The sequence below is a fragment of the Papio anubis genome, chromosome 6 (genome assembly GCF_008728515.1).
Source record: "Papio anubis isolate 15944 chromosome 6, Panubis1.0, whole genome shotgun sequence".
In the NCBI taxonomy this organism is placed as follows: domain Eukaryota; kingdom Metazoa; phylum Chordata; class Mammalia; order Primates; family Cercopithecidae; genus Papio; species Papio anubis.
The window spans coordinates 146,916,329-146,943,150 of NC_044981.1; the positions used below are offsets into that span (position 1 = coordinate 146,916,329).

Sequence of the window (26,822 nt, forward strand, 5' to 3'; positions counted from 1 at the left end):
TTTTAATCCTATGGCCTTCTTAATTGGGGAAAATAAAGTTCCGGGAAGTTATTTTGCCCAGGATCTCAATGCTGGTAAGTGATTTATTCGGTGATTAGATAGACATCTGCTTGACATCAGGCCCCTACTACTACAAAATGGTTTACCAAATAAACAACACAATGAAAGTCATTAGGTGTTAATTTTTTAGAATTGAGGGTGAGGGAGATAAGTTTTTAATTAGTAGTCTATCATATGCAGATGTAAATTTTGCACCCTTGATGCCTCAAATGCTTTACCCTAGTACCAGCTTGGGGTGGGTGGGGAATGAAAGGACTATCTGATGCCAAAGCACAAGTTTGTGGACCATTCCAAGTTGTCCTCTCCCAGCACATTACCTTCCCACTCCTGTTAAAGCAGGGCTGGTGAAAGAGTCTGCCTCTCTGAATTTTGCCCACTATTCTATTACTTGTACACGAGCTGAAAAGCTGAAGAGAATCCGCCTACCAGCACGATGATAAAGGAAGACTGAGTAAGGTTTTATGAAATACATGACATATCAGCAGAGACTCTGGTAGCTGTTGATACAGCTTTGCAAACTGTATGGAAAAAAATAACCTCCTTTTTCTCCCATCAATTATATGATTTCTGATTTTAAACAGGTTTATTCCCCCCACTTTTTTGGTCCTCTCTGCTGTGCCACTAAGAAGAATCTTATAAGATACAATCCTATGTTGGATACAGAGGTTGTGTGTATACAGAAGCTTATGTAATTAGAAGGGTCCTCTTTAAGAGAACAAATACAGTATTAATACAAAATTACCATGGTCCCTGATAGGATTTGGAAGAGATAAATGAGGGGGTCTTAAAGCTTAAGCTGCATTGGCTTTGTTGTACATCAGCCCTGGAGTAGGACAGGGAGAAAACAAAGGGTTTAGAAAGGAGGCAAAGATGGGTAAGTCAGTCATTAAAAATACATCTCTGGCAATATTAGTACCTTTAACTAAAATAGAATTTTCCCTAAAGAAACTATATGTAAAAGTCACAGACAACAACATTAAATCTCTGCTTAATTTGTAACATAAAACATCTTGAATCTGGTACTAGAGAATTTAGGATTTACAAATTAAAGATTGGTCATTATAACTGAAATGAAATATAATTTTTATTAATTCTACTACAAAATGAGTCAAATATATCACAATATTAAGGTGCATTTCTGCATAACCTCAGATATTTTAAACACAATTCTAAAACTACATTTATAGATAATTAAAGCCAAATCATAGCAACTAGCAGCTTATGTTCAATAAATATTTATGCCTATCTTGCTGCCATTTCAGCAGCCATTTTAAAATTCTTCTGCAAAATTAAATGAAAATCCCACTATTATTTAAAGAAAGAATAGATAGGAAGCCAAAATCATATACTAGCCTAACAATAAAAGGGTCTAAGAAGATTCAGCATATTCCTGGAGAAACACAGTAAAAAGTAATCACTTCTGATGTCTATTTATTTACTGAAATGTCTTACTATGCAAGTAATGTGGATTTGATGGCAATTGGAAAATGAATAATTTACAGCAATATTTCTGAAAAGACTCAGTTGATATGTAGATGCCTACTTTGCAAGGATAATGGGAAGATAATCTTTCTACTACTTATGAAAAAATTTTTAAAAATCCATAGTATCATAATTTCTTAAATGTTGAGACTCAGTAATCTAATAGGAAGCAAAAAACCCCAAATCAAGTCAAAACAAAAAATTCACTTTATACAAACATTACCTTCCCTCCCTGTTTCCAGCCCCTATACTGGAGGCTGCCTTAACGAATAATTAATCTACAAGGGCAGCTGAAGCTGAGGGTTTTGGCAGAGCCTTCACAGCTAGGAAGCTGCAAGACTCAGAGAAGTATTAATTCCTGCAGTAGAGAGTCTGTTCGGACTGTGAAAGCCACAGAACTGAGGTGAAAGCTGTACAGTGCAGATGAACAAACTCAGGGAAGTTTCAAGCACAGTGTTTATAAACCCAAATAAACATTTTTCACATTATTTAGATAGGGCACTGTACTTCTTTATAAGGTCAATTGAAAATAGTTACATAAATCTCTATTTTTACATAATATTTTAAAATGTACGCTGGGCATGGTGGCTCACACCTGTAATCGCAACACTCTGGGAGTCTGAGGCAGGCAGACTGCTTGAGTCCATGAGTTCAAGACCAACCTGGTCAGCATGGTGAAACCACAGTCTCTTCAAAAAATACACAAATTCACTGGGTATAGGGTTGCACACCTGTAGTCCCAGCTACTTGGGAGGTTGAGGTGGGAGGATAGCTTGAGCCCAGAGAAAGAGGTTTCAGTGAGCCGAGATCACGTCACCACACTCCCCGCTGGATGACAGAAGTAGACCCTGTCTAAAAACAACCCCCACCCCAACCCAAAAACCAGTGTCCTGCAAAGAGTACAATGAGGATATTGATTTTAAAAAGTTTAATTAAAAATATGTTAGAAGGGCCAGGCACGGTGGCTCACGCCTGTAATCCCAGCACTTTGGGAGGCTGAGGCAGGTGGATCATGAGGTCAGGAGTTCAAGACCAGCCTGGCCAGAATGGTGAAACCCTGTCCCTACTAAAAATACAAAAAATTAGCCGGGCATGGTGGCGCGTGCCTGTAGTCCCAGCTACTCGGGAGGCTGAAGCAGGAGAACTGCTTGAACCCGGAAGGCGGAGATTGCAGTGAGCTGAGATAGTGCCACTGGACTTCAGCCTGGGTGATAAACGAGATTCTGTCTCAAACAAAAACAAAAACAAAAAAAGTTAGAAGATATAGAAAGATAATGTTAGAAGATGTAGAAAAAAATGAAGACAAAGGGGATAGATGGTGATGATAATTTGCTTCCACAGTTTTAAAACGGGGCTAAAAACAATGCTTACCTCACAGAGTGGTTGTATAAATAAATTAATGCAGATAAAAATAGAGCACATGGAAAAGTGTCTGCCACGAAGTAAGTGTTTAAGAAGTCTTAGCTATAATCCCTTCAATTTACAGGTGAATAAATTGATATCTGAAAAAGTTAAGAAATCTGCCCAAAGTCACTGAAATGTTATAATAAGAGCCAGGACAAGAATGCACTTTGCCTCCTTATTCCAAAGAATTTCAAATTAGGGCTAGAAGACAAAGTAAGATGATACTCCCAGAGAGCATTTCCGAATTTGGTTTCCTGGACCTGAATGTGTCCCATGGTATTGCCACAAACAGGAAACAACTATAGCACAGAATAAACCTTTATCTGTTATCCCTGAGAACACCCGCAAACTAACAATTCTCATTTAGGATGGAGCCTCAGCCAACTCCCTATGACATCTTTATGTAAGGCCCAAATTTAGTGCTGTTACAATCTTCCATTTATACTGAAAATAGGTCAGCAATGAATGAAGAAAAGAAGGAGGGCTTCAGAATGCCCTTTGAACTGAATTCAAATATCTCGTGAAAAAGCAAACCTGTATTATTTTCCTAAAATTCCACTGTCCCAGCTTTAATTTAAAGCAGTCTTAACAGTTAGGTAAAATGTATTAATTGAAAACATTTTTCTATAAAAATATATTATTAGGACAATTTTCTATACCAAAGTTCTACAAGATATACAAATTATTCCTTAAATCCTTTAACTTAATCGCTAATAGATGTTTGGGTTATAAAATAACTATAAAGGAGAAAACTCATAGGAGAACAAAGCTCAAACCCTTTCTTTCAGCCTACAAACTACCAAAAAACTGACCTAATGAAGTTAAGAAACAAATGAAGTTGGATAAAGACATGGAGGAGCAATCAATTTAGGCAAATAAATAAAACTAAAGCTGTCTTGGAAACTGTAATTTATTCCTAAATATAGCTATGTTTTCCTACAATGAAGTAAATCTTTTTATTTTCTTATTGTAAGAACATACGGACAAGATGAGTTTAAAAAACAGTAAAGTTTTTGACAGTACAACAGTTACAAAGTAGATATGGGACAATGATACAGTCAAGGCTAGACTGACAGTCTTGAATAAAGCTAAGCGAAACTTACCACAGAGAGCAGAACCTGTGATAAGTTTTGTAGGCCAGAATCTCTAACCTCAACTCACAGTGACTGCTGCCTCTCCTAAACTCCCAAAGCGCTTGGTGTCATTACTTTATTAATGTTTAAAAATATGTATTTATGAGATTTTTTCTGAATCAGTAATATATTTACATATTTTTAAAAAGTCTTATTTTTGAACGCTATCTGGTATGCACTCACCTTTTCTGCAAAAGGCAATCACTCTTTTATGCACATAAAAGCAAATACAAATATAAGCATATTCCTTTCCTCCATGTTTTTACACATTTGTTGAGACATAACCAATATACAATAAATTGAATGTATTTAAAGCATACAATTTGATGAGTTTCAGTGTGTGTGTATATATATATATATACCTGCTATGGCCTGAATTATGTTCCTCCCCGAATCATAAGTTGAAATAATAACCCCTAGTATATCAGAATGTGACTATTTAGAGATGGAGCCTTTAAAGGCTGGATTAAATTAAAATGAGACTCTCAGGGTGGACCTAATCCAATACGGTCTCCTTATAAGATGAGATTAGGACACAGATAGACACAGAAGAAAGACTATGTGAAGACACAGGCAGAAAACAACCATCTACAAACCAAGAGAGGGGCCTTAGAAGAAACCAATCCTGCTACAACCTGGCTTCAGACTTCACAGCCTGCAGAACTGCAAAGAAATAAAATACATTGTTCAAGCTATCTAGTTTGTGGTATTTTGTTATGGTAGCTCTAGCAAACTAATATAATACTAATAATTTTAAAATACTTTTAAATGCTAATATTAGAATAATCTGCATGAGGCTCTGCAACTTGCTATTTTTAAACTATTTTATAGCTAGCACAGTGTAATCTACCTCCTTTTAAAATATGTGCATTTCATTCTATTTTATACATGTTCTATTATTTATTAATAATAGTCCTCTATAGATAGACATGTGGGTTGTTGCCACCATTTTTCTGTTACAAGTAAAAAGTCACAAACATGAGTGGATCTGCACAGCCTGGTGAGGTCAAACAGAATCTGAGCTAGAAATACAATTCATTTTCTTTCTCGTCTCATTCTTCGTTTTTACTATATTTCACAGACTGTTTTAGTCAGTCGGGGTATGGCAGTGAATGAGATGGCCCAAGTCTCTGCCCTAAGCATACTTAGGGTCTCTTCTCTAAGGATGCTTATATTCTGGTGGCAACCTCTGACTTGTTAGAGGTTACTAAATAATGAATTATGATTAAAATATATTTACAATTTTTATTTCTAGGATTCCTTTATGTAAATTTGACTGAACAGTTTATTCTTACTTTTATAAATACCTTCCTCAAGTCTGGGCTAGACTTTTTTTTCTCCAGTTGTACATTTTCATACATACATTCTCTGTTTCTTAGCATGGACGGGTAAGACATTTTTCAAGTAAAAGGTCTAGTAAAATGCCTGTGTTGGGGGCTATAACAGGAAAATTATACTATTAAAGAAAAAGTGTGATTCTTACCCTTATCTACTTTGGTTTGGGGGGGGGGGGGGTTTCCATTCATTCATAGTTCTTGTTTTTTTCCTTTGAGATGGAGTTTCGCTCTTATTGCCCAGGCTGGAGTGCAATGGTGCCATCTCAGCTCACTGCAACCTCTGCCTCCTGGGTTTGAGTGATTTTCCTGCCTCAGCCTCCCGAGCAGCTGGAATTACAGGCACCCGCCACCATGCCCAGCTAATTTTTTGTATGTTTAGTAGAGATGGAGCTGACTAGTTCGCTGATGGATTCAGCCTCTTTCATTTTGGGAGCTTTTAATGTTGCTGGAATTGTGCTAAAGACAGAAAGACTCCTGCACACAGCTGCACCCCTCAGCACTAATATCCAGTGACAAAGTTCATCAGACAATTTCCCAACTGTAGCCAAGTGAAAACACTAAACAATACAGAGAAAGAAACAGCTCTGACTGGACCTGCAGAAGGAAGGTATTGCAAAGAAAATGTGATTTGTATGTCTGACCTTAAATAAGAGGTAGGAAGTCACCAGAGAGGAAAGGGAGAAGGCATTCTACACATATCTATGCCACTCAAAGTGTGGTCTTCCAACCAGTAGCGTCTGCTTCACCAGACAAGTTATTCAGAAATGCAGAATGTAAGGTTTCACCAGGGCCTCTGAATCAGAATCTCCATTTTAAAAAGATCTCTAGGTGATTCATGTGTACATTAAAGTCCGAGAAACACTGATGTTGACAGAATAGTGAGAACAAAAACTTGATATAAGAATAAAAGGCAATCATTTCAGTAGGAGTAAAGAAGAATACTTTTATGGAGTAAGTTAAGGAGGATGGAAAGGTAATTTAGGAACCAGATTGTACAATTAGCCTTAGGATGCTACAAGGAATGGAAGCCAATGAGATACTGTGTGCATGTGATTAAATATATTTGTGCCTAAGTAATTAATAAAAAAGATGTGGGAAATTTTAAAGAACTCAAAAACAGAAGTCTGTGCTAATGAAAAGTGTCTGAAAAGAGGTTAGGGAGGGGTTAGATAGCCTAGTGGAAAGGGAAAGGAGGACAGAGATGAGAGATTTTCCACGTATATTAAGCAGGATTTAATGCATAGCATACTGGAGGTAAAAGGGTGAAGACAACAGAGGTTATCAGCTGGAGAATTCTAATAGATGATTAGGTAAGGAAGACACACAAGGTGACCCGCATGTTTGGTTGTTTGTGGTTTCTAGGCGGAAGGAGAATCTCAAGCTTGATTTCAGAACATTGAATGGAGCTGCCTAGTGTGGACGAGGAACTGCGTATGAGACTCAGGAAAACAGGTCTCAGGGAAAGAATTGGGAGTCAGAGTCAGTGTACTGGTGACAGCTAAGGCCGAGAGAGAGAAGAGAAAAGAGAGAGAAGAGAGAGAGTTGGATCATGATTCTCCCAATGGCGGGCAGGGGCAGGAACTGAGCTAAGCAGCATTGGCGACACTGCAGTGAACAAGGCAGACACGTTCCCTCTCCAATAATAATTTAATCTTGCAAGACAGAGATTCCCCGTATCCCCGCCCTCAGCACTGGCGAGGATCTGGTGACGCAGTGACAGAGAAAAGAGAGGAAGAAGATTTTGCTTGGAAGCCGCTTCTCCCCTCCATACATCTTAAGCACTGGCAGGAATCAGACTGGCGGGAGGAGCTCAGTCCTGACTGACCCTGGTATCAGCAGCTTCGCCCCTGTTACCATGACAACCGCTGACGTCAAACCTGTGCAACTCGCTAAGGCCATGCTGTGTTTTGTGATTGGCTCGCTGTGCCTTCCATCCCAGCAAGCTCAATTGTATTAACTCTACTTTAACCATTTGGAGCAATGACTTAAATATTGTGCCATTTCACACAAGGGATGATACGGGCAGTAGTGGGAATGTAGTAACGACAAACCTGAGCAAACGGAAGTACAACTTAAAAGGGAGGGAAGGAATGAGGATGACTGATTTTTTTACGTTAGTGCAAAAGTAATTGTGGTTTTTGCTTACTAGCTTGGTTAAGGTCTGTGCTTGGAAAAGTAGCTAAAATGTAATTATGGAATATGGGAAGAGCGGCATGCTAAAATGGGATGGGGATTTAATGAGCTGTTGCAAGCATATCAAGTTTCCTGCGACTCTGGGGCTGTGGGATGTGAAGATTTTAGAAGACAGATAGAAATAGGCTTCTGAAGGTCAGAGAAATGTGAAGCCCAGAGATAAGGAAATGTCAACTATCAGTATACAGATGATAGTTAAAACCTTCCCAGTGGTAGAGAGCTGAAGGACAACAGAAGAAAGGAGAGCCAAATATAGAACGCTAGGGAATATCAACATTAAAAGAGAAAGGTAGTAGAAACGGAGGTAAAGCAGTTAGAGGTAGCTGAAGAATCAGAATCAGCAGCAGAATAAACACATAGAATGTAATGAAGTAGGGATTTTAAAATATGTGCAGTACAATCCTGTAATTAGTAATAGTTCTGGCAATCTTTTTTGCATTCTAAATAGAATAAAGTATTTTGGTTTAATTCTAAAAAATATTCTTCCACTGAAATATTTTAAATCAGAGGCCCAGAAAACAAAGGCTGGAAAGAACCGTAGACATCTAGCCCTCCTGGATGTGATAAAAATGAGGTAAACTTTTCTTTTTTTTTTTGAGTCGGAGTTTCACTCTTGTTGCCCAGGCTGGAGTGCAATGGCGTGATCTTGGCTCACTGCAATCTCCGCCTCCCAGGTTCAAGCGATTCTCCTGCCTCAGCCTCCCTAGTAGCTGGGATTACAGGCATGTGCCACCATGCCTGGCTAATTTTGTACTTTTAGTAGAGATGGGGTTTCCCTATGTTGCTCAGGCTGGTCTCGAACTCCCGACCTCAGGTGATCCATCCACCTTGGCCTTCCAAAGTGCTGAGATTACAGGCGTGAGCCACCGTACCCGGACAAAATGAGGTAAACTTTTCTAAATATCTGCACAAAAAGCTTGAAATCCTATATATGCTGAGATTGCTAGGCACTTCACAGTCTTCATTACAGAGACTGGTAGGACTTTGGGTCCTGCTTCATCAATCCAGATTTTTCATCTCTAAAACCACAGAGGAGAATGAAACACAGTAGACTGCTAGTTAAAATGAAATTTTTATAAGATTTTCTGGCTATATCCCCAAATGCACAGACAACAAAAGCAAAAATAGACAAATGAGATTACATAATACTAAAAAGCTATGCAACCGCAAAGAAAACAGTCAACAAAGTGAAAACAATCTGTAGAATGGTAGAGAATATTTGCAAAGCATACTTCTGATAAGGGGTTAATATCCAAAACATAAAAAGAACTCAACTCAACAGTAAGGAAACAAATAATCCAATTTAAAAAATGAGCAAAGGACCTGAATAGACATTTCTCAAAAAGATATACAAATATCTAGCAGCAATATAAAAAAGTGCTCAATGTCACTAATCATCAGGGAAATACAAATTAAAACCACAATGACCTATCACCTCATACTTATTAGAATGGCTATTATCAAAAAGACAAAAGATAAGTTTTAAAGAGCATGTGGAGAAAAGGGAATCCTTGTACATTCTTGGTGGGACTGTCAATTAGTTTAGCCATTATGGAAAAAAGTGTGGCAGTTCCTCAAAATAATTAAAAATAGAACTACCATATGATCCAGCAACCCCAGTACTGAGTATATATCCAAAATATATGAAATTGGTATGTTGAGCTATCTGCACTCCCATGTTCATTACAGCATTATTCACAATAGTCAAGATATGAAATCAACCTAAATGTCCAGTAGCAGATTAAAGGATAAAGAAAATATCGTATCTATACATAATGGAATACTATCTGACCTTAAAAAGAAAGAAATCCTGTCAATTGTGACAACATGGATGAACCTGGAGGACACAATGTTAAGCAAAATAAGCCAGGTACAGAAAGACAAATACCATATGATCTCACTTACATTTGGAATGTAAAAAAGTCAAACTCACGGAATCAGAAAGTAAAATGGTGGTTATCTGAGGCTAGGGGTAGGGGTTTTGGGAGATGTTGGTCAAAGGACACAAAATTTCAGTTAGGAAGAATAAATCTATAAATCCAAGAAATATATTGTATATAACATAGAGTTAAAAATAATACATTGTATATTTAAAATTTACTAAGAGAATAGATTTTAAGTGTTCTTACCATACACAAAAAAATGATAATGTGAGGTAATACTTATTTAAATAGTATCATTTAGCCATTCTACAATGTGTATATATATCAAAATACCATGTTGTACAACATAAATATATAATTTTTACTTGTCAATTAAAAAATAAATGAAATACAAATTAGAGAAAGTAGAAATTAAAAAACTAAGTTTTTATACAACCCAGAATGTAAAACAATTTTTTAAAATGGTATATTTATTATCAGGATGTGCTTATTTTTAAAGTTTAGATTCCTAATATTTCCATACCATAAATTCAGTCAAAAAGACTTTCGAGTCTTTGATGAGTATAATATTTAAAGATGTAGTTTGAATCAACATCATTATGTCAGCCCTCAAATCCAGTTGTACTGTACAACTAACAGAAAATACTGCACAGAAGTCTTAAGATAGTTACTTCTAAAGTAATCATTTTTTAAACACTCCACCCTTTTATCTCAGGATACTCTCAATTACATAGAGAAAAACTACATAAAATGCTGTAAATTATCAACATAGTTAATGCATTTATAATTTCCAATATGTTAAAAAAAACTTGGTATATTTTTAATGTGCAGTTTCACATTATTTGTATCTTTGTGTGAAATTTTAATAAAAATCTTATGGAATGGCATAAATACTACTATAGGTATACAAGGGGTATAGATTTTCTTAGAACAAAATATGCAAACCCCACAAAAATAAAAATAAAAGCAAATTTTATTGGGTACTTACTTACATATTTAAATGTAAGTTTGTAAAGTGGGGAAAAACATTTAATTTTTTTTCTGGTTTAATTATAAGAATACTATCAGAATCCTTGATAACAGATTATTCCTTAATATCAAGGATTTTATTATATAAGACTTTAAACCAATATATAAAAACAACACCGACCTATTTCTTTCTACTAGACTAGGGTTTCTTAGCCTTGGCACTACTGAGATTTGGGGCTAGATAATTCTTTGTCGTTGGGGGGTGCTGTCCTGTGTGTTGTAGGCTGCTTAGCAGCACACCTAGCCTCTACCCCCCTGCCAAGTTGTGACAACCAAAAATGTCTCCAGACATTGCCAAATTTGCAATGAAGGGCAAAACTGCCACCTTTGAAAACCACTGTACTAGATCATTCTCATCACCACATATGCATATTCCAGTATCTTCTATCTTAAAAAAATAAAATATGCCCTTAATGCTACATTGTCTTCCAGCTAAAACCTCAATTCTTTGACCGCATTCAGAGCTAAAATTCTAGAAAGAGCTGTACATATGCCCTGGTTCCATACCTCCAATGAACTACTCAAGATACTACAATTTAGTTTCTATCCCACCATTCTATGGCAACTGTTCACTGAGGCACTAGTGATCTCCATCTTGCCCACCCCAGTGAAGATTTCTCTTTCCTCATTTCAGTGTTTTTTTTCTGTAGCATTTGGACTAGCTGGCTACCCTTTCCTCTTTCCTCTGGCTTCTGCACGTACTCTACTATTTTCCGTACTATAATATATGTGCTGCCACACTGCACTCTTTCTTCTCTATCCTTAATATTAGAGAATGTCAGGGCTTGGTCTAGGCCTTTTGCCTATCTACATTCTCTCTATATTTGGTTTCACATAAGCCCCTGGCTTCAAATACCTATCTATGAGCTGATTACTCCCAATATATATCTTCAGCCTAGACTTGTTCCCTTGGACTCCAGGCATATTTATACAATTTCCTAATTGATAATGACAGTTACATAACTCATAAGCATCTCAAAATTAACATGTTGAAAAACGAATTCTTAATAGATGTAACCCCTGCTCCATATAACTTTATCCTCTGTATTTTTCCCCAAGTCTGTAAATGGTACCACCATCTACTCACTTGCTCATTTCAGGAAAAAGAAAAATCAACCACCTGGAAGTTATTCTTTTATTACTCCTTTCTTTTCATCTGCTGTTTCTTTAACTATCATGGAGCCCTGTGTTTTCCAACTCCATAATGTATCTTAAATGTATCTACCTCTCTCCATCTCCACTACTGTCGCTCTGGACCAAACCACCACAGTATCTTACTAGGGACACTGCAGTTGCCAGGTCTTCCTCTTTCCATCCTTCCCCACACCCAAACCATTCCCCAACCAGCAGCCAAAGCAGTCTCTTATATCATTCTTCTGCCTCAAACAACGGAACAGCTTCAGGTTACTTGTGGAATAAAATTCAAACCCCTTTCCACTGCTTATGAAGGTGCCTGCCTCCCTAACTTCACCCCCCTCCCACCCTATGACCACGTGCCAGAATGGCAGGTCTCTTCTTTGTTACTAGAATGTGACAAAACTAATCTCCTACTGGGCCCTGGCATTCATTTGATCCAATGAATGAAGAGTGCCAGGAACACTCTTCCTCTGCTCTTCTCATCACTTGTCCCTCAGGGCTCACCTTGCAAGTCACCTTACCTAACCTTTTCGGACAGAGCGCCCCTGGCCAGCCACTCTAAGGAAGCCTGCCCCATATACTGTACCTCATAAGGTGGTTATTACCTTCATGACACGTACTAAAATCCATAAGCATCCCTTGCACTTGCTGATGTGCTCACATGTTCACATATCTGTCTGGTGCACAGAAAAAGGCTTGGTGCTTGACACGTGCTACAATGAGCCTCACTTAGATTTCACTGTTCATAAGCCCAACACTGAGTACTGAGCTACTATCAAATGCCTAGAATTGAATCAGGCTTTTGAATAGTAAAAATAAGTTCAAAGTAAATAATACTGTATTACCATATTAAATAAATGTATTAAATGTGTCTGAATTCACCTGAACACTTTTCTGAAAAATTTTAAATTTTATTTCAGAACAGGGTAATGTGTGGCCATGGGAAAGTAATGAGAAATGTATATTAAATATCAGTACAACCTGGCCCAGGTTGTTATATAATGCCAAGCATATTAATCAAAAGTAAAATTATAAATCATATATTATGGTAGATGCTTATATATATTATGCATACAATATGTATGTATGTTAATTTTATCATTCTCTTTAAAAGACAGCTAGATTTCTAGGTAGATCTATAAATTTTATTTCTTAATAATCTTTTATACATTTATGTGCATTTACAACCATTAACTGTGTTTCAATTTCTAACCATCCTGGATTTATTTTAGATGGTCCTCTCCTAAGAGAACCTCTGAATGGTCCTCAAATGTTAATATATCATTGATCTTACTTGAACTACTTAAATAGAAATAAAAGATACAACAGATATCAAAACTAAACTCACTGTCTTTCACTCCCCAAAAACTATAACTTCTCTACTACTGATCAGGTTCTGCTTTTTATTCATTTATGTATTTATTTAAGAAGCTTTCAAGAGCACCTACTATGAGTACCTCACTCTGTTATCATTCTTTTTCACCTGTAAATCCCTTTCATTCCACCTCTCTCCCTATCAGTCTCTTCTACTGAAATGCCCTTTCAGGAAGGCCTCCCCTTTCCCCAGAGTTTCATTTGTTATGATCTTCATGTGTTCCGCAGGTGCTTTTGTTCTAGAAAATAACTCAACTGATTTATCACAAGTAATCCATCCTTCAAACATTTATTGAGGCATTTATTTAGGTCCTAAAAACTAAGGTGAAGTTCATGTCCTTCATTTTTAAAGTCAGGGAAAGGCTGACATGCAAAGAAATAATTGTGATATAAAGTGGTAGTGTAAAATTTAATACAAACATAGGTTTATTATCTTTTTTCTTCCCCATGAGAGGAAAGAAGACATGGCATTGCATGTAACAACAGTGCTCTGCACAAGGTTGTTAGTCAACTGTATACAGGAGAAGAAAGAAACCAAATGTAACTTACCGAGCGTCCGGAAAGGTCTCTGACTTGGTAAGTGGGAGAAGAAACCAGGCTTCAGTGCATTTGTAATCACAATGTCAAAAAGGTCTGTAAAATCATTCCTAAAAGCAACACAATTTTTCATAAATTTATTTTAAGAATTAGAATAGGTCCATATAAAACAGAATTTGATCTTTGCTTATCTATTTTACAACAGCATCATTTATCTTTTAATTAACTTTTATATGCTTTATATTTTTCTCACACTTTAAGGTGAACATTCCGTTGGAAATAGAAGGTGGTTGGGTGAGTACTAGTCTTCCTGACAACTCTTTGAAGTATAAACATAATCAGGAAAAAAAGAAAGCAGCACATAGACTCTAGGTACCAAGCTGGCTTTGGCAGTGAAGTCAATAGTTTCTAACAGTTGGAAATATTTGGAAAATCTATCTTCAAATTTGGGGGCCTGCAATTGGCTGGCTTTGTTAGCTTGAAGAGTTAACAATTTTGTGTGTTACATGGGTCCCACAGAAAGCAGCATTATAGCAAGTCATGGTCATCTTTCAGAGAGTGCTTCAAATATGAAGAAGATACTTTATCTGACAATCAGTGTAGTCTTATAATGTGGTAACTTTTATATGATAATAATTAATGATTTTAAATCTGTACTTATCATTATATTAAGGATTATTTCTGATGGCAAAGGAAAGGTAGCCCTTCTCCTGAAGGACTCACTATTACAATGGGGGAAACAATATTTATGCAGCATTCCAGAATACTTTTATGAATCAAACAGCAATAAATAGAAATTGAGATGAAGAAAGACTATTGCTATCTATGCTAATAAAAAAGGAATTAAAATCTTAATTGTTCATTTTAAAGTTCATTTTTGTTCATCTAAATTTAGTTAGTGGGCCCACTACTAGGATAGCAAATGTCTCTATGAGCGGCACCTTCCAAGACATCCAGGACTTTAGCCTTAATTCACCCAAAGGATGCATTATTATATATCAGCCTATATGTTATTCAAAAAGCAGAAATTCTACTCACAGATTGTAAGCATATCATAGAACAAACTAAAGCCACACATGGTAAGAACATGGAAATCATGATGCTAAAAAAGCTGGTGAAGGTAGGTTTTAAGGCTCAAACTTGCTCCATACTCACGGCAATTCGGTATTTGATGGAATTTGAGGAAACATTAGGGGAGACCTAATAGCTCACTCTGGAATCTTGCTTTGACCATAGATATTTCCTGGTACTGCCCACAAGAATAAGTATTTACACACTGAAGTCTATCAACTATTCCTATCTAATTCTCTACCTGTATTATGCTATTTGAATATCCCCTCATACTCACAAGGCATTACTGTACCATTTTTATGATGACAAAATTGAAGCTTAAAGAGGTTATAAAACCTACTACAGTAAACTGCAGAGTGGGGCTTGAAGTCAAGTCTGTCTTACTTTAAAGTCTATGCAATTATACTGCCTTAATTTTCACGAATTCAATCCCATCCTGGCTGTGTTAAACAGTAAAGTACATGGCTCCACACTGAAATGACTAAAAAGTGGCTGTACTCCAGGTATCTGTGGAGGAGTATAACCTACAACTCAGTGTCCCTCAGTCATCATCCAAAGATGAGAAACCAAATTCATGGAAAACTGAAGGATATACAGTTTACCACCTTCTAGAAAACCTAAAACCCGGACATTCGGTGAGCTATGAGCATACTGGTCCCCAGTAACATTGCTTTGCTAAAATGTACTTGGTTGGGCTGCTGTCAGCAGATATTGAGGTATGTCATCAGAAAAAAAAAAATCAACTTGTCACTCAGCATTGCTTAAAATAATGATATGGTCATGGCTGACACTTTTAAAAAAGCCCTGGTCTAATTTGCTATCCGTATTTCATAAGACAATGAAAACCGAATGACTCATCACTCACCCAAGGATATATTCACAGAGAAGTCTACAGTAATCACTGTGAGAACTGGTAATTAACAGAAGAATTTTCCCAGCATTCTTTAGCTGTCGAAGCCACTTTTTCACAGATTCAGGACAACTGTGTAAATATCTGCCTGGATCTCTTTTTATTTCTGGAAAATATATTCCACAGTTTTCTGAAAAATAAAAATATCATTGAGGTTTCTCTTTTTAAATATTTTTTAACTAAATGTATTCTCTAACAAGTTAATCTCTTTCAAATCTATAGATAAAACTAAAAGGATAAGAACAAAGTTTGACCAACCTAGCAATTATGCCAATACTACTTGCTTTTTAAGAATAGTTCTTTACTTGAAAACATATTATTGTTTGAAAATGTTAGTTGATAATATTCGCTGGCTATTTGACAAGAACTGATAAACTGTTAAAACAGGTAACACAAGAAACACAATATGATGAACATTTTCAAATGCTGTAAGAGAAAACCTTACATGTGAAATATCAATTGGTTACAAATATTCTTTTAATTATTCAATGAATATTTGCTGAATACAGATAAGAAACAAATCAACATTCACATATTGCACCAGGATCATGTCTTTGGCATAAATAGCCAAGAAGGGCGATGAGTTCCTCAGAGTCACAGTTTGCTATTTCAGATGGAACCTATACTAGGGGAGCCATTCTATAGCCTCTGAGAAATGCTGAGATATCAAATGGAAAAATTGGTGTAAAATAGGCCAGAACAGGCCAAAAGGCACTGTAGTTGACAGGGAACATCGAATGACTCGCATCACTGAAGTGGGACTGCTTACTCTGCCCCTTTAGAGTATCCATGGGGTCTGGCTGAGCTCCAGGGCAGATGGTGGCAGTGTTTCCAGATGTCTTGGCCAGACTTACCCATAGTGCTTGACCCAGTGCTTTGAAAGTTGTGGGTACTCAGCAGGCAATTGCAGATTTCGTTGAAATGCTACTAGATTCATAACACCTTTTAGAAATATTGCTCTCAGAGCATGATAGAACTAATAAGCAGATAAAAATAATCCAAGATTTTACTTTCTCTAATTGTTACGAAAAGGACATATGCATAGACAATAAAAAAAATAGCTTAAACAGCTTGTACTGAATGATAGAGTCTGCAGTAGCTAGATATGGGATACATCTGTGACTCTGTCCAGTGTGATACACTTGAAATACTTGAAAGTTATATTTCAAGAACATCAGCACATCAGGAAGAAGAGTCTTTTTTTTTTTTTTGAGACGGAGCCTCACTCTGTCACCAAGCTGTAGTGCAGTGGTGTGATCTCTGGCTAACTGCAACCTCCGCCTCCCGGGTTCAAGCGATTCTCCTGCCTCAGCCTCCTGAGTAGTTAGGACTACAGGCGCCACCATGCCCAGCTAACTTCTGTATTTTTAGTAGGGACGGGGTTTCACCATGTTTACCAGGATGGTCTTGATCTCTTGACCTCACAATCTGCCTGCCTTGCGCTCCCAAAGTGCGAGAATTACAGGCGTGAGCCAGTGCCCGGCCAGGAAGAAGAGTCTTTAGTGCAACAAAACGAACAAATAAAAACAAAAATGGTAGCAAATGTTGTGGTCTGCCTCCCCACATCCATCTCCCTCTTTGCTGGGGAGTGACAGGGTCTCGCTCTGTTGCCCAGACTGGAGTGCACTGTGGCACAATCACGACTTACTGCAGCCTTGAACTCCTAGGCTCAAGTGATCCTCCCACCTCAGGCCTCTAAAAGTGCTGTGATCACAGGCGTGAGCCACTGTGCCTGGCCATCATTGGATTTCTGATTAATTCACTGACGAACTCTAACCACCACTGGAAGTACTGTTCAACTTCTGGACAACTTCTAGTTGTACAAAATAACTCATTTTAATAATAGCTTAAACATTAAGGATATTTATTATTTGCAACCTAAAGCATCGTGATTCAGAAAATGTATTTCATGAATATCATAACCAGACCAAAAATAACAAAAGAAAGAATATGTTGCAATATGAGAATATTTAGAAGACCAAAAACAAAAACAAAGTTTTTGCTCTTTTTATATTTTGCCCTACAGGAACTTTTGTGTGTGAATCTCTAGGATCTCTTTTTAACATACCAGAGGCTATATAATACTCCTTTAAAAAATTAAAATATATTATCTGTTTTCCAGGGAAGAGGAAGTACTAGTAAGAAAAGGCCAGTTTAAGAAACAGATGATAATAATAAATGCAAATGGCCAAGAACAGAAAAGTTTGATGAGTGGATGACTGCTAATTTCAGAGGCTGTATCTCTCTCAGAACTTACTATACCTAAGGGGGTCAGAGGTGAGATTATCTCACTTAGTAAAACAAAGCTTTTGTAGCAAGAAGAATTTTATGGGTTACATAACAAAAAAATTTATAGTGTGTAATGCTGAAAACAGGCTTGTTTTCAGAAAACTTGAAAGTTATTTTTTCTTAGCTATATGTGCTTAGTGCCATCTAGTGATCAAAATATAAATTACCATTAAAAAGCTGCTGTTAACATTTCCAAAGGAATAAAAATATAAGACGTATGCATTTAAATACAATATTTTAAATTTCTTACCTAGGTTAATTTCATTAATATCTCTTAATTAGTAATGTCTGATTGAAAAGAGTACAAATATAATAATTTAATCAGATAAAATTATTCTCTGAAGTCATAATGGAGATGTCCTTGGTTTGTTCATAAGCCAGACTGAAATGGACAAACTAAAAAAGACAAGCCCTGTACAAACACATACCCAGTGGTAGATAATGAGTTGCTCTTACTACAAAAGATCACTGGCTGCCATGGAGAAAATATTTTTGCCCCCTTGTAACCTCCAATTATTTAAGGAATAGGAGACATAATTATACAAATAGAAACATCTTTTTATTGAAATAAGTCAAGGTATTAAATCAAATAAGAGTTATGTTAAACATACACAATGGATTATAACTGTCTATTAAATTATATCCCCAAAGAAACTATAAACTTCTAAAGGCAAGAAATATATCTTTCTGCTTGGCATGGAGCAAGTATTCAACATATGAATACCTAAATTAGTACAGGAGCAGACACAGGAACATTTATATTTCCCTACATTCAAGGCAAGAGTTTGATTAGTACCAGAGAGCCAAACTGAAGTGACAAAAATAATATCATTCATGTACAATTAAGGCAGCCTATGAAAAGTCATGTTTAATTATGATACTAATTAACACTGATTGAACAAAATGGAATTTAGACCTAAGATGGAAAGGAGTGGTATTGTTTGTTCTTAACTCACAAAGAAGCCTGTGTTTTCACTTAACCTCCAAAGGAATTCTATTTCACTGCCACTTTATGTAACTTATTTTCCTGGTTTTTCCACCACTCTTAGATCCTTCGATGCTGGTATTTTCTAGGTCCAGAAGAGATTTAAAGGAAATTCTTTTAAAAAGCTGATTCTAAAGAATAAAAGTTCAGCCTCCTATGTTAGAAAATTGGTTAATGTAGAGTGACAGAAATAATACCAAAGTGTTGCAACAGTCGGATATGCACATCAAATGGCCTGATACACTAAAGAGGATTTAGGGACCTCTTGTGGTAAAAAAATATAGTACAACCTGAATATTAAAAATCCTTTTTTTCAGTTTAACAGACAATTGTGCCACATCACTATTTCTATCATCATTGAATAAGCTTTTTCTTGCTAACTGTATCACTACTGTTTGCATGATTTTTGACCAGAATTTTCCAAGCTGCTGTCCGAGGCGACTAGAGATGCCAGGATGCTAACACTTCCATGGTCAGCCTCCAAATAAGGTCTGTTGTTGTTTCCATTGCATAGTGTAATTTAGAAGAGATTTAAATATTTATAATCTTTACAAGTTATATAAGCACATGCTAGTGAACAGCTAAAATGTTTAGCGATGAACTGTTTAAATGTACTTGCTGTAGAGATGATATAATTAATTTTCTGTAAAAAAGAAACTTTTTTCTTTGCTAAAAGATGCTGAAATATTTGTTGGAGGATAAGAGACAAATTTATTTTGTTTATTTATAGGTGGCAAAAAATAAAATGAAAATTTATTATAACATTTGCTGTTTATATAACAAAATATATGGTTTATATCTAATTTTATAATTAAATAAAGAAATCTAGAATAGATTGTTTAAATTGAAAATCTATATGCTAAATACAATGCTTGGAAAGTCTCTCAAATAAAAACTGGGAAATGAAGTACAGAATATATGAAAAAAACATAATATATAAAATTTACATTTTAATAGCATCTGATTTCCAGCTCTGTAATTTAATTTGCATATCCCAGCCCTACTCCAAAAATTCTGATTTAATTGGTTTGGGGTAGGGCCACAACATTGGTATTTTTTTTTTTTTTTAAAGCTTCCCAGGTAGTCCTAATGTGCTACCAGGATTAAGAATTGTTGCCCTAAAATATAAAAACTAGAATTCTTACTATTATTTTCTGTGTATTTTGCCTGCTTCGCTGGAAATCACAGGCTCTCAGAGGGCAGGGACTTCTGAGTTTTGTAGTGTCTTTATTACCTAACACATAGCCTTGTACATATTAGGTAATCAACAAATCATAACTGTTGCCAATTATCTTAAATGTTATTGTGGTTGATGATCTTTAAAATGTTTACTCTTATCCTATACCAATTAAGCATGGTATTCTAGATTTAATTAAGTATTGTGAATACAGAATAATGGATTTCATTCCTCCTATGAAAGGAGGATTCCTGGAAAAAGGGTATATTATGAAATTCTTTGAAAGAAAAATTATTCGAACAGTTTAAATGAGTATAGACAAGCCAAACAGACTCCTTTATCTCTCCAAAGCCATCAAACTGCCTGACTCTGGGCTGAATACAGTCTATAAATATGATTTTGGGTCAGCGGTATTTTGAAATTTTTGGATGTTAATGTCCTTGGACAGTATCACATATGTATTCTAATAGTTTACCCACAATCCCACCATACCATATTGTCTACACTTGGCTTAGTCAACTCCCCTGTTGGCATCAGAGTTCACAACCTATTTTTTCTCCTATGATATCGGAATGAATCATTCTAAAAGAACCTAGTTTCCTCTTTCTGACATGGTTACTGGACAGACAATGTAAATGCGGAGAGAGGTTTTTGAAGGTCTGCCTGGTTTTATTCAAAATATAACAAATCCTTTAATGAGGATGCTGACAGCTGGGAGGGTCAGCAGATGGATCTGATGACAGAATCACATACAACAACAACTGGACAGGCTGTAAGGTCGACAAGGTGACTCAGTGAGGTAAAATTTCATAGGGAGAGATGTAATCTTACCAGGTTGAAAGCTCAGCCATACAGGCATAACAATGGAGGAGCTGTTGTTTGTCAGCAACTTCAAAATATAGAGCTTACAGTCAGCTTAGGCTCCACAATATAGATAAAGTATAATAAAAAGTTTGGAGACCATGTTTTGCAATTTATTTAGTTACTACTATGTACTTTTGATATCATGTTCCTGGAAAAATATCTGTGCTCCAGAAAGCTGGGTAAGAAGCATGTGTCCTCCTTTATAGCCCTAGGCATCTTATCTTCATGTGCTCTGTGTTATCCAATTAGGTGATTAGATTATAGAGCTACATTAATGTCAGTACAATGTTCAGAACCAGGAAAGCAATAATTTCCACTCTTTTAATCATTCTCAGACTAAACTTTGATAACTGGATTCTATTCTGCATGACACTTTTCACAAGAAAGTGTGTCCAGAGGAGAATGATGATGTTAACAATTCCTATGCCCCACCCTAGAGATCTCTGGTGGACCCCCAGAAAGTTACACCTGGCCAATCAGACATTTGCAAACCTGTGAAATAGGCAGCTTCGAAGGACCATTTTAATCTTAGGGTTGCTTGAGTCTATGCCTGCATGGTGATGTCCAGCCAGATAACTCTTTAGCCACAATGAACACCCATTTCCACAGTGTTTCTCCTCCTCTAAAATGTCTTTGCATTTTGAATATGATCTTTCTAAAACAGACTTTCGGCAGAGTAGTGGGTCTCAAAATGAAGGTAAATTAGAATTATCCAGAATGCTTTCAAAAATACTCCTAGAGTTTCTGATTCAGTAGGTCCGGGGTGGGGCCTGAAATTGGGCATTTCTAACAATTTCTCAGGTCAATTGACAGTCCAAGGACCATACTTGGAGAATTACTTCAGTAGAATACCCCTACAAAACCAGACAGCTTTTTGAAAGTCTTTTTCTACTAGCAGAACATGGTCCTCGCTATTTCGACTAGAAGTACAAAACCAAATTATGCGTATTTAATGTTATCTGATAAAAATGCTCAAGTCTGTGTCTATGTTTAAGAACATTTTAAGTAAAAATCTTTTAAGTAAAATAAAATTTATTTTTATTTCCTTTATAAGAAGGATATATGTGAAGTAAAGACTTAATGATGAACTGTTTTATGTTTTTCACTGTACTATTTCACATTCACTTTCATTTCTCAGCCTTGAGAGCAATACTTTTGTATGTAAAGTAGAAAAAACACACACTTTGGAGTCAAATGGCCTAAGTTTGAATCCCAGGTTTGCCACTTACAATATCAGGATTTTTGAGAAATTTACTTAAAAATTTTAATTTTAATTCTTAATTTCTTCACCTATAAAATCTCATTAAATGACGGAGAAGAAAGCCAGGCACAGTGATGTGCGCCTATAGTCCCAGCTACTTGGGAAGCTGAGGTGGAGGATCACTTGAGCCTAGCCTAGGCAACACAGAGATATCCCATCTCTTAAAAAACAAAAAAAGTAGTGTGGCTAAAGTATCCATCTCATAGTGCTTGGCACAAAATCCCCAATAAGAATTCCCTTCCACCCCTTCTACTTACTTAGACACAACTCTGTCTGATCCTTTTGCAGGAAGCCTATCACGAGAGGTGAAATAGCCAGGATCCTGTGCCTGTTACTGCACTTCTCAAAGTAGCATTAGGTTTTAGTAGCTCATTATAATTGAAGGGGCATTTACATGTTCTCCTACATGTGATCTACGCATAGAACAGATGTTAAATTTATTGAACATAAAACATAAAAGATGTGAGGTGGACTGAGTTTCCAAGATGGACACAACAATATCTCCCACCTCACATGTCTAGAGTTGGAGTTAATTGTTCCATTCTTTTATATCTGGGCAGGTTATTTTACTGCTTTGACCAATAGAATGTGGTGCAAATGACCCTGTGTTAGTTCCAGGTGTAGCCCTTAAATGGTCTGGCAGCTTCAACTCCTTATCTGTTGGAAGCCATGTGCCATGTTAAGATGTGCAACCAATCTGAGGCTACCTGAGATGCCGTGAGGAATAGGTTACATGAAGAATTTGTGTTGTAGGTGTTCCAACTGCCAGCCCCAGCTGAGTGCTGAGCTAAAAGCTTCAACTGCAAGACATATAGTGAGCCCCTTGGACATCCAGCCCAGTCATGCCTTCAGATGACTACTGTCCCCGTTGACATCTGACTGCAACCACAGGAGAGACCCCACATGAGAAGCACCCAACTAAGCCCAGAATCCGTAAGTGACATAATACTGTTTTGTGTAGTGGTATCCTATGGAGCAATAGATAACCTAAACAAGAGGCTTTGGAATAAAGTTCCAATTTTAATGATTATCTCTATGCAATTCAAGATAAAATATTTACAAATCCTTTTAGAAACAGCTGAAATAAAAGTAAACAGGCTCTAAATTGTTTTTCTTCACCTCCAAAAAATAACTCAAAGGTTTCTATTGCAGATAAATTTACAAAATGTAAATACATGAAGAGCTTATGTCAGCATAAATGTTTTAAACAGTTTAAAGAAAACCAAAATTAACAAGTATTTAAAGCAAATTCTACATACTTATCACTTCTCATCTAGTTCAAATACGAAACACTTAGAAACTGAAAATAATAATCAATTGCTGAAATACGGAGTGAATATAGCAGTAAAAAATGATTATCCTGGGATGTTTGTTCCCTCTGCCTCCCTGCTACCCTTTAAATCTCAACTCAAAAACTTTGGATTTTTCTTAAAAAACTAGATTGGTATTCAAAGGAATATGCATTTTAAAGATCAAATTTTATCATAAGAGTGCACTGTTTCCTTAATTAATTTAGTTCAAATATCCTCAGTTTCTTCATAAATATCTTTTCTTAATATAAAGCCAAAAGTATGCAGAGCTATATTTCACTTAGAAGCAATCCATTTCAGAACACACATAAAGATTATAATCACAGAGGATTACTTGTTCAATGTCCAGACAGTGTATTATATAAATAGGAAAGCCCTCTCTAGCCTCCTAGGTCTGTGCCACATCTATGCCTTGCATAGACACAGTAGTTAAGCAGCTATTTTAATGAGGCATTACTCTGTTTTTCACTATACTTTCCACCTATATCTGTATCACATCAGTCATATCTTCTATATGTCTTCATAAAATATCACCTGGTTAGTTACTCCACGGTAACAAAAGAAAAAGGAAAAAAAGAACATACTAAAGTTTCAAATCGGGGAGATTTTAACTCAGATAATTGTTTTGACAAAGTTATTAACTTTTTAATATAAAATCTGAAACAGAATTGATGAAATAGCATTAGAATAATGAAATAATTTCTTTGATATAACAAACATAAATATATAGGATAGTCTATGTGTAATACTCTGCAACATTGTTTGAGGAGTAATAATGCCCTAAGCCTGGGTTCTTATCCTAAAATCCATACATGGGCCTCGGTGCGTGAATGAAACCTCAATACTCTTTGCAACATTTTGTTCATCAGTGTGTTGTGTGTGTTGGGGGATCACAGCAGGTGTAGGCTCTCTACCTTTAATTAGATTCCTGAGGCTAGGGACATGAAGAACCACAGACTTAGATTCTCCTAGACTTGTACAGTACAACAAAGCAAACATTCCAATATCCCTCCCTTTGTTCTAGTTGAGAAAAATCTTATAAAAATGTCTTAGAAAAAGGAAATTCTCTGTAATAGGTAGTACAGAATTTGTACACAATTTGTTGAGGAATAAATATACTTCCTGGACTCTATATTTTTTACATGTAAATATTCTAAGTCCAATAAATTTATATTTATTTAGCATAGCTAATGAATGGGTGTTCTAGTAAAATTAATTTGTAGCTTAATTAAGAATAACCAAATATATAATATAAAAACATACATAAAATATAATCAACTCTTACTGTTGAACCTATATGGAAAAAAGAAGTATTTAAATAGATTAAATTATTGCTTTTCTTATATATGATACACTTTTGCTACAGAAAATTCATTGTATTGGGTTTTTTACTGCTGCACAACAAACCACCTCAAACATGATGGCTTAAAATAACGGTGTATTTTATCATCTCCTGATTCTGAGGGTTGACTGAACTCAGCCAGGCATTTCTCACTTGGAGTTGTGCCTGGGGGTATGGAATCATCTAAGGGTTTCTTCACTCACTGTCTGGCACCTGGGCTGGGTGGGCTGGAACGGTGAGAGCTGGTGAAACAAACATCTCTCCACGTAGCTAGCTTGAGCTTTCTCACTGCATTTGGGTCTCAGGGTAGTTGGACTTTGTAAGTGGCAGTGGGTTTCCCTCAGAGCAAGTGTTTTAGGACAAGCAAAAGCTGCAAGACTCCTTATGACCTAGTCTTAGGAATTTTACAGTAGCACTTCTGCTGAATTTTACTGATGATAGAGGTCCAGGTCATTTTCAAGCAGAAGAAAACAGAAAAGTGTGACTTCCGGGAGGCATGATTCATTAGGGAGCTATCTTTGCAGACTAGCTACCAAACATACTAATACTTCCATGTGATTCCTGCCAGTGTATTTTCTGTTCATATCTAACTCTGTGGGAATTTTAAGGATACCATATATAGTTTTTTTTACCTGTGTTTCTGTTCAGCATTGTATCTGAGGAATTTCCTATGGCATTAACATTTATTTTAAAACATTTCCATGGTTTTAATTTAATATCACATTTTAAAATAGATTATTTATAATAATCATCCTTATAATAACTGACATACCCTGAGTGCTTATTTTTGCCAAACACGGTTCCAAGACCTTTATAACTATTAATGGAATTAATCCTCATAACAACCCCATGAACAGGTCCTATATGATTCCTCCTATATGATTCCCATTTTGCAATGGAAAAATCTGAGATACAGAGAGGCTAAGGAACTTGCCCAAAGTCACACAGCTACCATGTGGCAGAATCGGAATTTGAATGCAGCCAGTCTGCTTTCAGAGCTTGTGCAATACTGCCCCTCCAGTTACAAGGCATTTGGGGACTCTATGGTAACTACAGGGTCACCACAAATCCTTACTCTTTTTCTTTCCCATGGTACTTTATGATGTAGTATTACAGTTCAGGGGTTTGGGTTTTAATCAGAATTTTAATAAGTGAGAGCTCAGAATTTGGATAAATTTAGACAAATCAGCTTCTTTTTGAACCTTACACATAAATTTATTTAAAATCTTGCAATGTGAAAAGCCTTTAAGCATGGCACTGAACTCGAAAGCCATAAAAGAAAATTGAAACACCAAATTAGATTTCTGCAGAGGAAAAAAGTATCCATCAATATGCATTCTAATTTTATCTAGAACTGAAAGGAGCCTTAGAAATCACATCCTTCAACCTTGTCATATTAAAGATGATTAAGTAGCCACCACATATTTTACTCAAAATTACAGTTAGTAACAAACTTGGGTATGGAATACAGTCCTCAAGAATCCTAGTCCACTAAACCTCATCATTTATGTGTCTAAATCTATATGTTTGAGATCTAATTTATTTGGTGACCATTATCTGTTAAAGAAAAATAACTTGCGTTCCGAAGCAGAAATCAAATGCTTTAAATGGTATGCCTGTTTAGCTATATAATTATTGGATAATAATTATAAAATTCAATTCTGCTTTTCTTCAGGATTTCTGTAGAAGTTCTTCATAGTCGCTGAACTGATATTGTCTCTGCTATTATCTGAAAACTCAGACCTTCCACTGAGATGGGAAAACAAACTCCAAATAAACGTCTCAGGTTAAGGCATAAATATTATCTCCCTTCCTGGAATACACTGCCCTCCCTCTGCTGCCTGGTGAACCTTGGAGGCTTGTCACAAGGTTACCTTCTATGAGGAGCCCTCCCCAATACCCACTCTGCACATCAATGATGGCATTCATCATGTTACACTATAATCAACACTTGTAATAACCATATTTATGTATTTTTCTTTCTTCTGAGACTCCGAGATCTTTTAAGAAAAGAACCATCTTAACATTCATGCTTATACTCTTA

General features: G+C 36.3%; 3 protein-coding genes across 5 annotated transcripts in view; 2 read left to right on the top strand and 1 right to left on the bottom strand.

Annotated features, from left to right (window-relative positions):
- TSPYL4 (TSPY like 4) overlaps positions 1–26,743 on the top strand; it is a 43,480-nt gene extending 16,737 nt beyond the window's left edge. The window contains exons 4-6 of the mRNA XM_009206238.4: positions 19,239–19,313; positions 22,880–23,059; positions 26,454–26,743. The gene's annotated coding sequence lies outside the window, so the exon portion shown is untranslated. The remainder of the gene's footprint in view (positions 1–19,238; positions 19,314–22,879; positions 23,060–26,453) is intronic.
- NT5DC1 (5'-nucleotidase domain containing 1) overlaps positions 1–26,822 on the bottom strand; it is a 152,807-nt gene that overhangs the window by 8,445 nt on the left and 117,540 nt on the right. For all 3 annotated transcript variants that reach the window (XM_021936896.2, XM_021936895.2, XM_021936894.2), the window contains exons 7-8: positions 15,506–15,680; positions 13,582–13,679 (exon numbers count right to left, since the gene is read on the bottom strand). In XM_021936896.2, coding sequence (XP_021792588.2) covers positions 13,582–13,679; positions 15,506–15,680 — 273 coding nt within the window. The remainder of the gene's footprint in view (positions 1–13,581; positions 13,680–15,505; positions 15,681–26,822) is intronic.
- COL10A1 (collagen type X alpha 1 chain) overlaps positions 22,989–26,822 on the top strand; it is a 104,637-nt gene continuing 100,803 nt past the window's right edge. The window contains exon 1 of the mRNA XM_031667731.1: positions 22,989–23,059. Coding sequence (XP_031523591.1) covers positions 23,030–23,059 — 30 coding nt within the window. The 5' untranslated portion in view covers positions 22,989–23,029. The remainder of the gene's footprint in view (positions 23,060–26,822) is intronic.